At 32.8% G+C, this 14,256-nt stretch overlaps 2 protein-coding genes and 1 long non-coding RNA gene across 10 annotated transcripts in view; 2 read left to right on the forward strand and 1 right to left on the reverse strand.

The window, feature by feature from the left end:
- The window catches only part of LOC149132091 (uncharacterized), a 37,011-nt gene extending 30,828 nt beyond the window's left edge, over positions 1-6,183 (forward strand). For 4 of the 6 annotated variants that reach the window (XR_016245108.1, XR_016245107.1, XR_016245105.1 and 1 more), the window contains one exon: positions 1,525-2,959. This is a non-coding gene — a long non-coding RNA (uncharacterized LOC149132091). Of the gene's footprint in view, positions 1-1,524; positions 2,960-6,085 lie in introns of those variants that run through there. The other 2 variants (XR_016245110.1, XR_016245111.1) reach the window with 2 other exon arrangements.
- The window catches only part of LOC128249942 (uncharacterized), a 57,779-nt gene that overhangs the window by 10,107 nt on the left and 33,416 nt on the right, over positions 1-14,256 (reverse strand). The gene's annotated exons all lie outside the window — the stretch shown is intronic.
- Positions 7,548-13,267, forward strand: LOC149132094 (uncharacterized). 3 transcript variants are annotated; one of them, XM_089366265.1, is made up of 5 exons: positions 7,548-7,671; positions 10,957-11,050; positions 11,307-11,394; positions 12,526-12,683; positions 13,170-13,267. In XM_089366265.1, exons 1-4 carry the CDS (start codon positions 7,587-7,589, stop codon positions 12,667-12,669), a joined length of 411 nt encoding a protein of 136 aa, XP_089222391.1. In that variant the 5' UTR covers positions 7,548-7,586; the 3' UTR covers positions 12,670-12,683; positions 13,170-13,267. The 3 variants fall into 3 exon arrangements, with proteins under 3 accessions (XP_089222391.1, XP_089222392.1, XP_089222393.1); XM_089366266.1 differs by lacking the exon at positions 7,548-7,671 and adding an exon at positions 9,648-9,864; XM_089366267.1 differs by lacking the exon at positions 7,548-7,671 and adding an exon at positions 10,276-10,336.

A 14,256-nucleotide genomic window follows, 5' to 3' on the forward strand; every position in this document is an offset into this window, starting at 1 on the left:
TTTACCATGTAGGGGCTTTTCTTGCCATCGTTTTATCATGGTCCGTTGCTGTTCTAGTTTTAGTTTGGATCTCATTTGTTTTATAGCTTTTGTTGTTTCTTCTTCTTCTTCTTCTTCTTCTTCTTCTTCTTCTTCTTCTTCTTCTTCTTCTTCTTCTTCTTCTTCTTCTTCTTCTTCTTCTTCTTCTTCTTCTTCTTCTTCTTCTTCTTCTTCTTCTTCTTCGTATTTGTTAGGTAGATTGATTTCTTGTTTGTATTTGTCAGCTTCCTTAAATACTGAAAACAGTTTTTTGTTTTGCTCGTGTTTTGTGGCTATTTGTATTAGTTTCCCTTGCTTCTGGAGTAAGTATTTTTGCAGTCCTATGGTGGTTATTTTATAATAGTTTTCTAGCTGTATAAGACCCCTGCCACCTTCTGTGCGTTGTATATATAGCCTTTCTATGTCAGATTTTGGGTGGTGCATCCTATATCCTGTCATTATTTTTCTTGTTTTCCTGTCTATTTTACATAGTTCGTTTAGTGTCCAGTTAAGGATGTTGTAGCTGTAGCTTATAACTGGGACAGCTAAAGTGTTGATACCCATTATCTTGTTTTTAGCATTGAGCTCTGTTTTTAGTATTGATCTAAGTCGTCTATAGTACTCTTTCTTTATTTTTTCTGTCATTTGTGTATGTTGTATCCTATCTAGTTCATTGACTCCTAAATACTTATATGTTTGGCTTTCGTCTAGTTCTCTTATTTCATTGGCTTTATCTAGTGTTATATTGCTACTTTTAACTAATTTTCCTCTTTTCAGGGTTGCTTTGGCACAATTTTTCTAATCCGAATTTCATATCTATTTCCTTGGTAAAGCCGTGTACTGTCTGTAGTAGTGTTTCTAGCTCTTTGTCGTTTTTTGCATATAATTTTAGGTCATCCATATATAGAAGGTGGCTGACTGTTTTTCCGTAGCATTTGTAACCGCATCCATTTCTATTTAGCAATTCAGTTAAAGGTGTGAGTGCCAGGCAGAACAGGAGTGGAGAGAGCGTGTCTCCCTTGAATATTCCTCTTCTAATGGGGATGGCTTTCGTTTTCACAAGTCCCTCTTTTGTTTGGAGCTGTAGCACTGTCTGCCATTTGTTCATTGAGTGCCTTATGTATTTTATAATAATTGGTGCCACCTTGTTTATGGCTAGTGTTTCCAGAATCCACGTGTGAGGAACACAGTCGAAAGCCTTTTGGTAGTCCACGCAGGCCATACTGAGGCCTTTCTTCTTTCTGCGGCTGTCTTCAGTTATGGCTTTATTGATCAATAATTGATCTTTACAGCCGTATGAGCCCTTGCAGCATCCCTTCTGCTCTTCTGGAAACAGGTTGTTATTTTCCAGGTGTTTACTCAATCTCTGTGATATTATTGCAGTAAAGGCTTTGTATTATTATTATTATCATCATCATCATCATTATTATTATTATTATTATTATTATTATTATTATTATTATTATTATTATTATTATTATTATTATTATTATTATTATTATTCAGGTAAGTGCCTGGAATCAAACTGGAAAGCATGGGGCGAGTAGCCCGCGTTCTGAAACACTACGTCATATGTCCGCGGGCATATGAGAACAGTATACCATAACTTCAAAAATGATATCTTCAAGTGATATGCAACTCATCTCACAATATAAGAACGATATTTGACCACTGAGGGCAAACCGAACATGATTCCAGCGAACGCTGATTGGAATGTATATCTATCTATATATCTATATATCTATCTATCTATCTATCTATCTATCTATGTATCTATCTATCTATCTATCTATCTATCTATCTATCTATCTATCTATGTAACTATATATTTATCTATCTATCTATCTATCTATCTATCTATCTATCTATCTATCTATCTATCTGTCGATCTATCTATTTATCTATCTATCTATCTATCTATCTATCTATCTATCTATCTATCTATCTATCTATCTATCGATCTATCTATCTATCTATCTATCTATCTATCTATCTATCTATCTATCTATCTATATGTATGTCTGTTTGTCTATCTATCTATCTATGCAATTATGTATATGGAAGAGGAAAATATATCTTTATCTATCTGAATATCCTTATTAGGGTAAAAAACAGTTTGTTACCAACTGTTTTAACAGTCTATTTTATTGAGAAGTAATAAAAAGATGACTAAATTATGTACAAAACATATGTTGCACAGTATTTCATTATTGAAGATGGAAAGATATGCGAGGAAAATTTTAATTAATGAGCAACGAGTTTAATGTCGAGTACCGCGATGGGATTCTCACAATTTATTTTTCATGTCACTTTGGTAACGATTTGCGTCGTATTATTTTATTTTCATTGTATATTAATTGCAGTTTTTATATCATTTTTCTCTTTTTATTTTTCTATGACATTTCACTATTTATATACATGAATGCATATACATATGTATCTATATATAAGTATATATGCATATACCAATGGTGGTAAAAAAAATTCCTGGCTTTCAGGGTGTCGCAAAAGGAGTAGCTAGAGGTCCAACACTGCGCGTTCATTTAGAAGGCTTATAATATAAGAAGGAACGATGCAATACATGGGTGAATCGCTCTGGGATATATGCTGATAAAACAAAATAATTAACTGATACTCATACTATTTCTTTTTACACAAAGCCAGGAAGATTTTACCCCCCCCCCCCCTCGTATCTATAAATTGATTCCACATTCAAAAATCTATTACTTAACATTAGAATTGAGCGTATTTATACCCAGGGCATGCATGGCTTAATGGTACAGATTAATCAGATGTCATCTGGATGTTACGGACTTCGAATCTGTGTAGCCACCAGCGAGGACTTATGAAGCGCTTAGCATGATCATTTTGATCTGATTTGTCGCCTATACTGCCAAGAGATTTAAAGTTGCCAAAACAGTGGTCACCGTCTATATGAATATATGTGTATATATATATATATATATATATATATATATATATATATATATATATATATATATATATATATATATATATATATATATATATATATATATATATATATATATATATATATATATATATATATATATATATATATATATATATATATATACATATATATATATATATATATATATATATATATATATATATAAATATTCATATATCAAATGTGCTCCTGTAAATATCATTACACCATAACGAGATACTAATCCATCACGTTGATTTTAAAAGCTTGGAGAATGGCGAAAGAAAAACAACGGCCAGGAAATTTCTTGGTTGCTGTATTTCATTTGGCTTGTGTAATTTTGCTTAATAACACGCACACATCTTCACATGTATCTCTCTCTCTCTCTCTCTCTCTCTCTTTCTTTCTCTCTCTCTTTCTTTCTCTCTCTCTCTCTTTCTCTCTCTCTCTCTCTCTCTCTCTCTATCTAGCTAGCTAGCTATAATTGTGCGTGTACGTGTGTCTGTGTATGTGTGTGTACGTGTGAGCGTGTGGAGCGTATCACCGTGCATCTTCAAAACAAAAGTATCACGACCCCCCCCCACTGCAGCCTTTCGCCACGAAATTCAAATACAAATGACGTAGGAGATGGAAGTGAAAGCCAAATTCCAATGCACATCTCTTGAGAAGAGAATGTACTATTAGCTGTAAAAGCCGCCATTAATGTGTCTCTAGATGCTCTCACTGAAGTTGGGTTTGGTGTGTGAACACATAATTAGCTTCTAGATTTGATATGGTCGTAATTGGGAGGGTTTCTGTGTTTATTTTGTAGTCATTTGGGAATTAACGTCAAAAGATTTGTTTGAAAGCAGGAAATATTCAGCAAACGAAAGTTTATAGAAAATGGCTTGATTATAGACAATGGCAAATAAGAACATTAACAAAGGATAATACACAAGAATTTGAGTCTTATCCTCACATACACATTCATCGGTAGGAAATAGGATTTTATTTTCTATGCACATATAAATGTCCGTCAAGCATTTCATATCCGAAAAATCGGAGATATTAATGAGGTTTTAGTAATATTCAAGGAAGGGAATATGAAGTGATTTTCTTTCAGATTAAGGGAGATATATTATAGCTTTTAATTAGCTATTTCCAAGACGATAAACTAAGTAATCGATTATAATAAATTACTAAATGTGATCTTTAGTTGTACATTATATGCTAGAGAACAACAATAACTATTCCATAGTTCACTAGTTCTGGTAAATAGCAAATAAATTTGTGAAAACGTGATTTAATACAGCTTATATTAGTCTTTACCTTATTACTAAGCATTTCACTTGCATTGTACACTAATGAACAATGACCTTGCACATACAAACGCTCATATGCGCTTCTATATACATACATAGATACATACATAGATACATACATACATACATAAACACGTATGTGTCTGTATGTATATATAAACGTAACAAACCCTGTCTGCATTTTATGCAATGACGTAACTTTATCTGGGATACGTACATACATATATTCATATATATATGTATATATATATATATATATATATATATATATGTGTGTGTGTATGTGTGTGTGTGTGTGTGTGTGTGTGTGTGTGTGTGTGTATGTGTGTGTGCGTGTGTGTGCATGTGTGTGCGTGCGTGTGTGTATGTATACAAATATATACGAAATATATATATATATATATATATATGTATCAATGTTCCAATCACTCAGTATGTTTCTTTTTAACACATACACACACACAAATATACACACATGCACACTCACAGACACTTAGAGCGAGAGAGGCCGACAGAGAGATAGACGACAGACAGACAGACAGACCGACAGATAGATAGATAGATATAACGCTTGAACAACTTTAGAATGAATTTAAGATAATTTGTTCTATTGTAAACAAAGAGTGGTTTTTCCAATAATAATTCTTTCAAATTTCATTTTAAAGCCAACACTTTTATAGGTTTATATATGCATTGATTTTAAGTATTTACATCCCACCTAGACAATATAGTTTAACTGTTCACCACAACGATCGATATAATTCATTAACAATTCTTCAGAAATCTAATCTATGTAGAAAGAATAACTTTAAATATTTGTTTTTATTAGATTACTATTCGGATCATTTCTCAACGATTTCTGTAACTATATCTTTGCAAAATAATATATTGAGCACAATAATATAACGTTATTATTATATTAACAATAGCAATTAATATTAAAGAGACAGAATTTATTTTATTTCAAAACAAGTGGATTTTTATAGAGAGCTAATAGCGATACAGTGCTATATATCGTTAGTGAATGGTCTGGCTTTTTACAGAAATCCAATAATATAATTTAGTGCCAGAAATATTTGACACCTTATGTATTCAATGTATAACTTATGCAATCATGTGTGCGAAACTCTTAGTCAGTGTTACTGCAATATCTTTTCACACACCAGTGCGGTAATAGTTGTAGTTTCGAATAACATAAAATCTGAATTATCAACATTATAATTTCAGTAAAATATGAAACCATGTGTAAATTGTGCATTCAAATAATGATGTTACGTAACATCATTATAACGTGATTAATGAGCACTAACTAATCATTGAATATAACGTAAGTTATATATAGCCAATTTACACAATAATTCTAATTTCAAGCAATGATAGGTGTCAGTAAGCGGATAGCGATGCTCTTCTAGAATGAAGTTATTTTAAGCCTGCGGCCCTTATTGCGTTGTGAGCCTGCATTAAGGACGATATTTCCTATATTGCGGTACTTAAAACACGTAAAAGAAAGAAAGCGCTACCAGCACATCTTTTGTTCTGACACACCCTTCTCACCCATCGTCAAAATCTGCGTGAGCTGAATCTTCTTATCATTAGAAGATACACGTTTCACACAATCTCATACATACTGGATTAATAGAAACAACTTACGTTTCGCATTCAGCTGTGCGCCTAATGTTAAATAGATTTTTATGAAAGCATCTAAATCGTGAGAATAGGCAGGATTCTGGTATAGAGTTAACAATGAATTCCTTAATTCTTAAATAGTCATGAATTTATATAGTCTTCTAAAGCTTTCTATTTTCTTTTACAGGTTATTTTTCAAACAATATTTGTGGCTGCAGTTCTATTCATAATGTTATTTCGTAAATTGAATAAATTGACTAAATTGAATGTTACTATGAGAGCATATTCATATTTTGTTGTGTTTTTATTCAATAAACAAACAGTGTATGAAAGCAACATCCAAATTATGTATCTCTACGACTGTCATAGAATATATAGGCTCTAATGGAATGGGTTACGAAATGTAGAGACAAAAACAACCCACCGGTGCCCGCACGGGTACATACACACGTGCTCGCGCACGCAAAGGCAAACTTGTATACGTACAAGAACTGGAATGAGTCACCTTCCTTAATTTGCTTTTCTAATAAACAGATGAACGTTTGAAGTCTAGTAAATCTCGTGTCATCTTCCTCGGACTCGTCCAGGTGCAATCCAATCACTTCAAAAGAAGAAACAATGGAGAGGAATATATCGGGTGAATTCCAGGAAGCATAGAAGCTTTGAAGCATGTGGTGTCCCTATGGATACTGCTGCTGGTGGTTTATTCTATGACTTATCATTTCTAAGCTTGAAATGTCATTTCCTAATGTCATGGGCACTGTGTCGTATTTGATTTTGTAAGCATGTCTGCAAGTGACATATGAGAATCAAAAATGTTCCCAAGATTGTTGTTGGATAAAGTTGAGAGCATCAGCCAATTCACTTGCCAGATGTCGGAGCGTTAATGTATTGAAGCCCAGGAATTAAGACGTTTAAAGTATGGTAGATGCACAAGGGTGGTTAGTCGCTTGATTTCCCATTTCATGGTTCCAGACTAGTGACAGAAATTCTGAGTGTGGACATAACATAATCATTTACAGCTTTAAATATATAGCTGGAGAGCCACTAAAAAGGTCTTACTGAGAGATGCGACGAAACCTGCAGCATTCTTTACCATCTCAGAGATGTGGCGTATCCTACGCAGATCGCTGTTTACAATGATACCGACGTGACGTTCACTAACAGACTTTTAAGATTGGTGTTATTGAGGGACTATGTAGCATCTGATTCTTTCCTCCAAAGCGCATAATGAAACCTTTGTCCACAGCTAACTAAAAATTTCAGTCGGTAATCCATTGCTACAGTCTGTCAAGGCCTGATTGCAGGCAAAATCGATAGTGAATAGCAACTGTTCTTTTTTATCAATTCTTGACACATTGTAGTAATACTCTATGATATTGTTTCTTCAATGGAGAATACACGTAATAAAATACCTTAGAATGTGTAACCCATGGAAATTTCACTTCAATATTCATGTAAAGTATCGGTTATTACGTTTGTTACTCGACGAATTTAGCCATAGAATACGCAATAAATACTTCTTAATGAGAAATATATTAACATAGTTACATTAAGCACGACAGGCAAAATATAACTCTCAACAAATAATTTGTTATCATGACAATAAATAAAGGATGTCAACACATTGAATTCTGGGTAAAACACATGTTACGTTATATTTAAGTATACAAGATATAACATTGTCGATGTGTCGTATAGATTACCAGATGTGGTATTTGAGAGTCAACACCATGAAAACATTATCTCTATTTATTTTTCTTCTGCTAGTTGGCAAGTATATATATACATTATTTCCTTACATCAACAACGATCATTGATTTTTGTATGAAGCAATATAGATTTAAGTATATATATATATATATATATATATATATATATATATATATATATATATATATATATATATATATATATATATATATATATATATATATATATATATATATATATATATATATATATATATATATATATTTATATATATATATATATATATATATATATATATATATATATGGGAGAATATACAAATAATAACAACAGACGAGGACAGGTTGTGTAAATAACAAAAGTATATATTAGTATGACGCTCGGGAATACGGAAAGTCTTTGACGTTTCGAGCTACGCTCTTCAACAGAAAGAATACGGAGACAAGGAGAAAAACACGGAGAAATATATATATCAGTGGCCAGTATATGAAAAATACTTTTTTATGGTGAAAATTATAAATACAATTATAAGTATAGGGAAATGGAAAAAAGACATTTTTGCCAATGAGCTTTAAATTAGACAGTAAATCGCCTAGACACATAAAACATTTTCAATTGTATGTTTTATTCCACGTGCTGAAACGAGTACAGCAGGCAAACATATTAAAGAGACAGAATTTATTTTATTTCAAAGCAAGTGGATTTTTATAGAGAGCTAATAGCGATACAGTGCTATATATCGTTAGTGAATGGTCTGGCTTTTTACAGAAATCCAATAATATAATTTAGTGCCAGAAATATTTGACACCTTATGTATTCAATGTATAACTTATGCCATCATCTGTGCGATACTCTTAGTCAGTGTTACTGCAATATCTTTTCACACACCAGTGCGGTAATAGTTGTAGTTTCGAATAACATAAACTCTGAAATATCAACATTATAATTTAAGTAAAATATGAAACCATGTGTAAATTGTGCATTCAAATAATGATGTTACGTAACAGTCATTTTTTTCAAAACTAGAAGCACATAGTAATTTAGGTTATGAACTAATGTGTGGCACGAACATTTGGTCAGTATAAACAAGTCACTTCTGCAACTCATCAAGCAAAATCCTGAACGCTTATATTTGTTCTTGGCATATTCAGAATAATCAGGAAAGCATTAGGGTAGCTGAAGAGAACGAATAGAATGGTACCGCAGGCTGCACGTAGTAAGCCCGCTACGTATGCAAGACTCCATGTGCTCCAGTAAAACATGTGACAAAGGAAATAATAAAAATAATGTATATGTATATAAATATATATATATATATATATATATATATATATATATATATATATATATATATATATATATATCTGTGTGCGCGCTACAGCATGGTCGCAGTCAACTGATTGAAATAAGCAGAAATATAAATAAATACATATAAAGAGAGAGAGAGAGAGACAGAGAGACAGAGAGAGAGAGACAGAGAGAGAGAGACAGAGAGAGAGAGACAGAGAGAGAGAGAGAGAGAAATAAAAAGACACAAATATTGGCTGCTTGTTGTCTTGGGATTGATTCGAATTGATCAAGACACCTCCGATGAGAAGCCAAAGATGTGTTCATATTTCTTCTTTTCAATTTACGTAGAAATAGTTAAAATTGCTCCTTTTTTTATATATTAACATATGTCGCACGCATTCACACAGGAACTCACTCACATATAAAGACAAACATTTGGTTATAATTATAGCGTGTGTTACATATACCTATACATACATAAATACATACACAGTTATATAAATATATATATATATATATTTAAGTGTGATTGGGTAAAATATAGGACAATTCAGTATGACGACGAATGAAAATATGAAGTCTGATGTTTATTTTCACGCTGTATATATATACATATATATATATATATATATATATATATATATATATATATATATATATATATATATATATATATATATATATATATATATATATATATATATATATATATATATATATATATATGTATATATGCAGAATTTTCATTTGCAGAGAAATATTCTGACGTCTAAATGACAAGGTGACGACTCACCGTAGATCACAATGTTTGTAGGATTTATTTCATGATAATAAACAAACGTTACACGATGAATGACAAAATATAGTTGAATGCCTTTCGCTAATTCATCAACAGACGACGTCGACTTTTCACACGAATGAGAAAGATGAAATCTTCGATATTTGTTTTTCTACTTCATATTGGTAACAATTACTGCTTCGTTTTTCCGACTTCCGATATAAGATACTGATTACATTTTAGCACGACTTCTAATATACCATCTGTCGTCTTACTTACATAATAACTGTAATATTATATGTGAATTTACAAACTTAATTATATTCTGTATGTGTACAACGTGTATTTTTTAAATATGTTGAAATATCCCCAGTTATCGTACAATCATTATGTATGTTTATATGTATATGTACATACACATTTATGCATGCATACATACACCGACACAAGTACATGGACTCAACACACACATACGCATACACACAAACGCAGGCATAAGCGTTTGAATATGCATCCATAAGTGTCATTTAACATATGCGTTCCAGAAGATGGATGTCCGATATTTTATTTTCTAAGGAGGTAAATCGCGGTGCGTTTGTGTCAATTCCCATATGTTATTCATGAAAATATTACAAGTTTATGCGCATTTGTTTTCACGTAAGTACTTCAGAGACCATGTATTTTTTCTGCTATTATAATTTATATATTATTGATTGCTAAGTGCAGAGAAGTCACCATTATTGAAACAGTTATGGGTACCGAGTACAATTTAGCTGGCTGCAGAATGAAACAGTAGAAATACGAAATGAGGCATTTAGCAATAACAACATTAGCAAGAGGCAGACTATACTCCGGAGTAACCATATAAATGCATTATACAATGAAATAAACAGGTTTAATAAACTTTTCGAAAGCAGAATCGAATTTACCCATAATGTACACAGTTAATAACACACAACATCGAACCTACTAAAAGACAGGGGCAAAGTCAAGATTCAAGGAGTGAAGTATTATAGGGCCAAATGTCACGTGATGATTACTATCATGAAGTGAAATAAGAATCCCTTCCACTGAAATTTAACCCCTCTTCATAAATATAACTACTTAAATAGTTTATTGCAAATCACTTGAAAGGTAAAAGTTACCAAAGAACTTGCAAATGATTCCACACTACAATTTCCTCAATCACATACAAAAGCTCTAAGAATTCGTCTGCTTCTTCTTCATATTGCACACACATTGGTGCCATGAAATGACTAACATTTATTTTCAAACAGGTGCTGCGGTATCAATGAGCCATTGTAATTTGATGGCTAATCAACGTTGCCCTGCATCTTATTATGGATATAACAATAAGGATGCATTTTGCAGGTTTGTATTTTCTCATACTCATATTATTACGATTAATATTTTCATTTATGTTGATTCTTATATATCTCACCCATAGAGATATGAACAGAAGTACTATTTACAACATTTAGCTTCCGTGTTCAACTCCATTAAAATCTGAAAATCTAAGTCAAGATTTCCACACAGAAATTCATAGTGTTTGAATATAAAAATAAAAACAAAATTTCATGGTTTTCGTTCTAAAATTAACAAAATATTATTTCTTCGTATTTTACAGGCATTTTAATGAACCCCACTCATGTTATCGTTCAATTAGTAAGAAATGTACATCATACTTCAAAACAATAAACCACAATATGTGTCCGGTGAGATATTTATACTATCCCCTTTTCTGAACCCGCAGGGTCTGTGAAGTTAAACTTTCCATTATGAGTGAGTTCTTATCGCTAACATATATTTCTTTAGATACTTCCGACGAAATACTGATGATACTTTTCCGTACTGTTTACCTTCCGTTACACCGGGTTCAAATTCCAACGATTCCAACTTCGAATGCAATTCTTTTGACTTTGATAAAATATAATGTACCATAGAAGGGGTGATTTCAATTTTATCGACTAAATATCTCTGAAATTTCCAGACATTTCACCGCAATCAGAAACCATTATTTAATTTCGGGAGTGGCAATCTGACAGTCGCTACAGAGCCACTATTTGGTTCGTAGCTTCAAATTTCTATTCATTTGAGCTCTCAAAATTTGAATCATGCGTGTTCAAATCTCACTGAGATATTCTTACACAATGAAGTCCTTTTTCATATATTAGTTTCAAAACTGTAGCCCGGCACACCGCCGAATTGTTGGCTTGGACGTAAAATTATTCGGCTAACGTTCCATATGGAACCTGTCTACCTAAGTACAACAATTGTGGTTATGAACAATTTTGGGCGATTTGAAAACTTCAAGCATGATTATGACCATGGAATAAGAATAAGGTAAAGGGATGCTGTCTCTATTATGGCCTTATTCATATTTATTCATATATTATCGCACACACATACAATCAGCCATACAGAGTTTTGATTCGTTACACTTATAACGAGGCAGATGTGATACGATCGACATTTAACTCGGTATGATACATTTGATTTGCAAATAACGATAAATACTCCACAGGTGTCCGTTATCTAGAGTTGCTTTCATGGAAAAACAAAACAAAACGCAGCTCCGATAACGGATAGAGTGAATGACTGTTGAAGATGTTACAAGAAGCACCGAAAATTTTATAATAATAAATAAGTAAATGAGTTTAAATCGAACAAATGAGAGTGTTATTTAATAATACGTTAAAACAGAATGACTCTCCCCAGACACAATAAAATATACTTCAACACACGAATTCACACGCAGAATCTTGCAAACCAAATACAAAACCCAAATTCCCTAAGTTTTGTTTTCTGACTAATACGTTTATATTATTTCAAAATATTTTTTTCAGCGAAGTAAATCAAGTTTCGTCACTAGTGGCATGAATCTCGTATTACCAGCATTACAAGTGATATCAGCATTGTATTACTCTGTTCCAAGTCTACGTTTGGAGGCCTATACAGTGACATACAAGATATTAATGAGCACTAACTAATCATTGAATATAACGTAAGTTATATACAGCCAATTTACACAATAATTCTAATTTCAAGCAGTGATAGGTGTCAGTAAGCGGATAGCGATGCTCTTCTAGAATGAAGTTATTTTAAGCCTGCGGCCCTTATTGCGTTGTGAGCCTGCATTAAGGACGATATTTCCTATATTGCGGTACTTAAAACACGTAAAAGAAAGAAAGCGCTACCAGCACATCTTTTGTTCTGACACGCACTTCTCACCCATCGTCAAAATCTGCGTGAGCTGAATCTTCTTATCATTAGAAGATACACGTTTCACACAATCTCATACATACTGGATTAATAAAAACAACTTACGTTTCGCATTCAGCTGTGCGCCTAATGTTAAATAGATTTTTATGAAAGCATCTAAATCGTGAGAAGAGGCAGAATTCTGGTATAGAGTTAACAATGAATTCCTTAATTCTTAAATAGTCATGAATTTATATAGTCTTCTAAAGCTTTCTATTTTCTTTTACAGGTTATTTTTCAAACAATATTTGTGGCTGCAGTTCTATTCATAATGTTATTTCGTAAATTGAATAAATTGAATAAATTGAACGTTACTATGAGAGCATATCCATATTTTCTTGTGTTTTTATTCAATAAACAAACAGTGTATGAAAGCAACATCCAAATTATGTATCTCTACGACTGTCATAGAATATATAGGCTCTAATGGAGCGGGTTACGAAAAGTAGAGACGAAAACAACCCACCGTTGCACGCAAAGGCAAGCTTGTATACGTACAAGAACTGGAATGAGTCACCTTCTTTAATTTGCTTTTCTAATAAACAGATGAACGTTTGAAGTCTAGTAAATCTCGTGTCATCTTACTCGGACTCGTCCATGTGCAATCCAATCACTTCAAAAGAAGAAACAATGGAGAGGAATATATCGGGTGAATTCCAGGAAGCATAGAAGCTTTGAAGCATGTGGTGTCCCTACGGATACTGCTGCTGGTGGTTTATTCTATGATTTAGCATTTCTAAGCTTGAAAAGTTATTTCCTAATGTCATGGACGCTGTGTTGCATTTGATTTTGTAAGCATGTCTGCAAGTGACATATGGGAATCAAAAATGTTCCCAAGATTGTTGTTGGATAAAGTTGAGAGCATCGGCCAATTCACTTGCCAGATGTCGGAGCGTTAATGTATTGAAACCCAGGAATTAAGACGTTTAAAGTATGGTAGATGCACAAGGGTGGTAGTCGCTTGATTTCACATTTCATGGTTCCAGACTAGTGACAGAAATTCTGAGTGTGGACATAACATAATCATTTACAGCTTTAAATATATAGCTGGAGAGCCACTAAAAAGGTCTTACTGAGAGATGCGAGGAAACCTGCAGCATTCTTTACCATCTCAGAGATGTGGCGTATCCTACGCAGATCGCTGTTTACAATGATACCGACGTGACGTTCACTAACAGACTTTTAAGATTGGTGTTATTGAGGGACTATGTAGCATCTGATTCTTTCCTCCAAAGCGCATAATGAAACCTTTGTCCACAGCTAACTAAAATTTTCAGTCGGTAATCCATTGCTACAGTCTGTCCAGGCTTGATTGC

The sequence above is a fragment of the Octopus bimaculoides genome, chromosome 18 (assembly GCF_046866305.1).
Source record: "Octopus bimaculoides isolate indiv1 chromosome 18, ASM4686630v1, whole genome shotgun sequence".
Classification (NCBI taxonomy): Eukaryota; Metazoa; Mollusca; class Cephalopoda; order Octopoda; family Octopodidae; genus Octopus; species Octopus bimaculoides.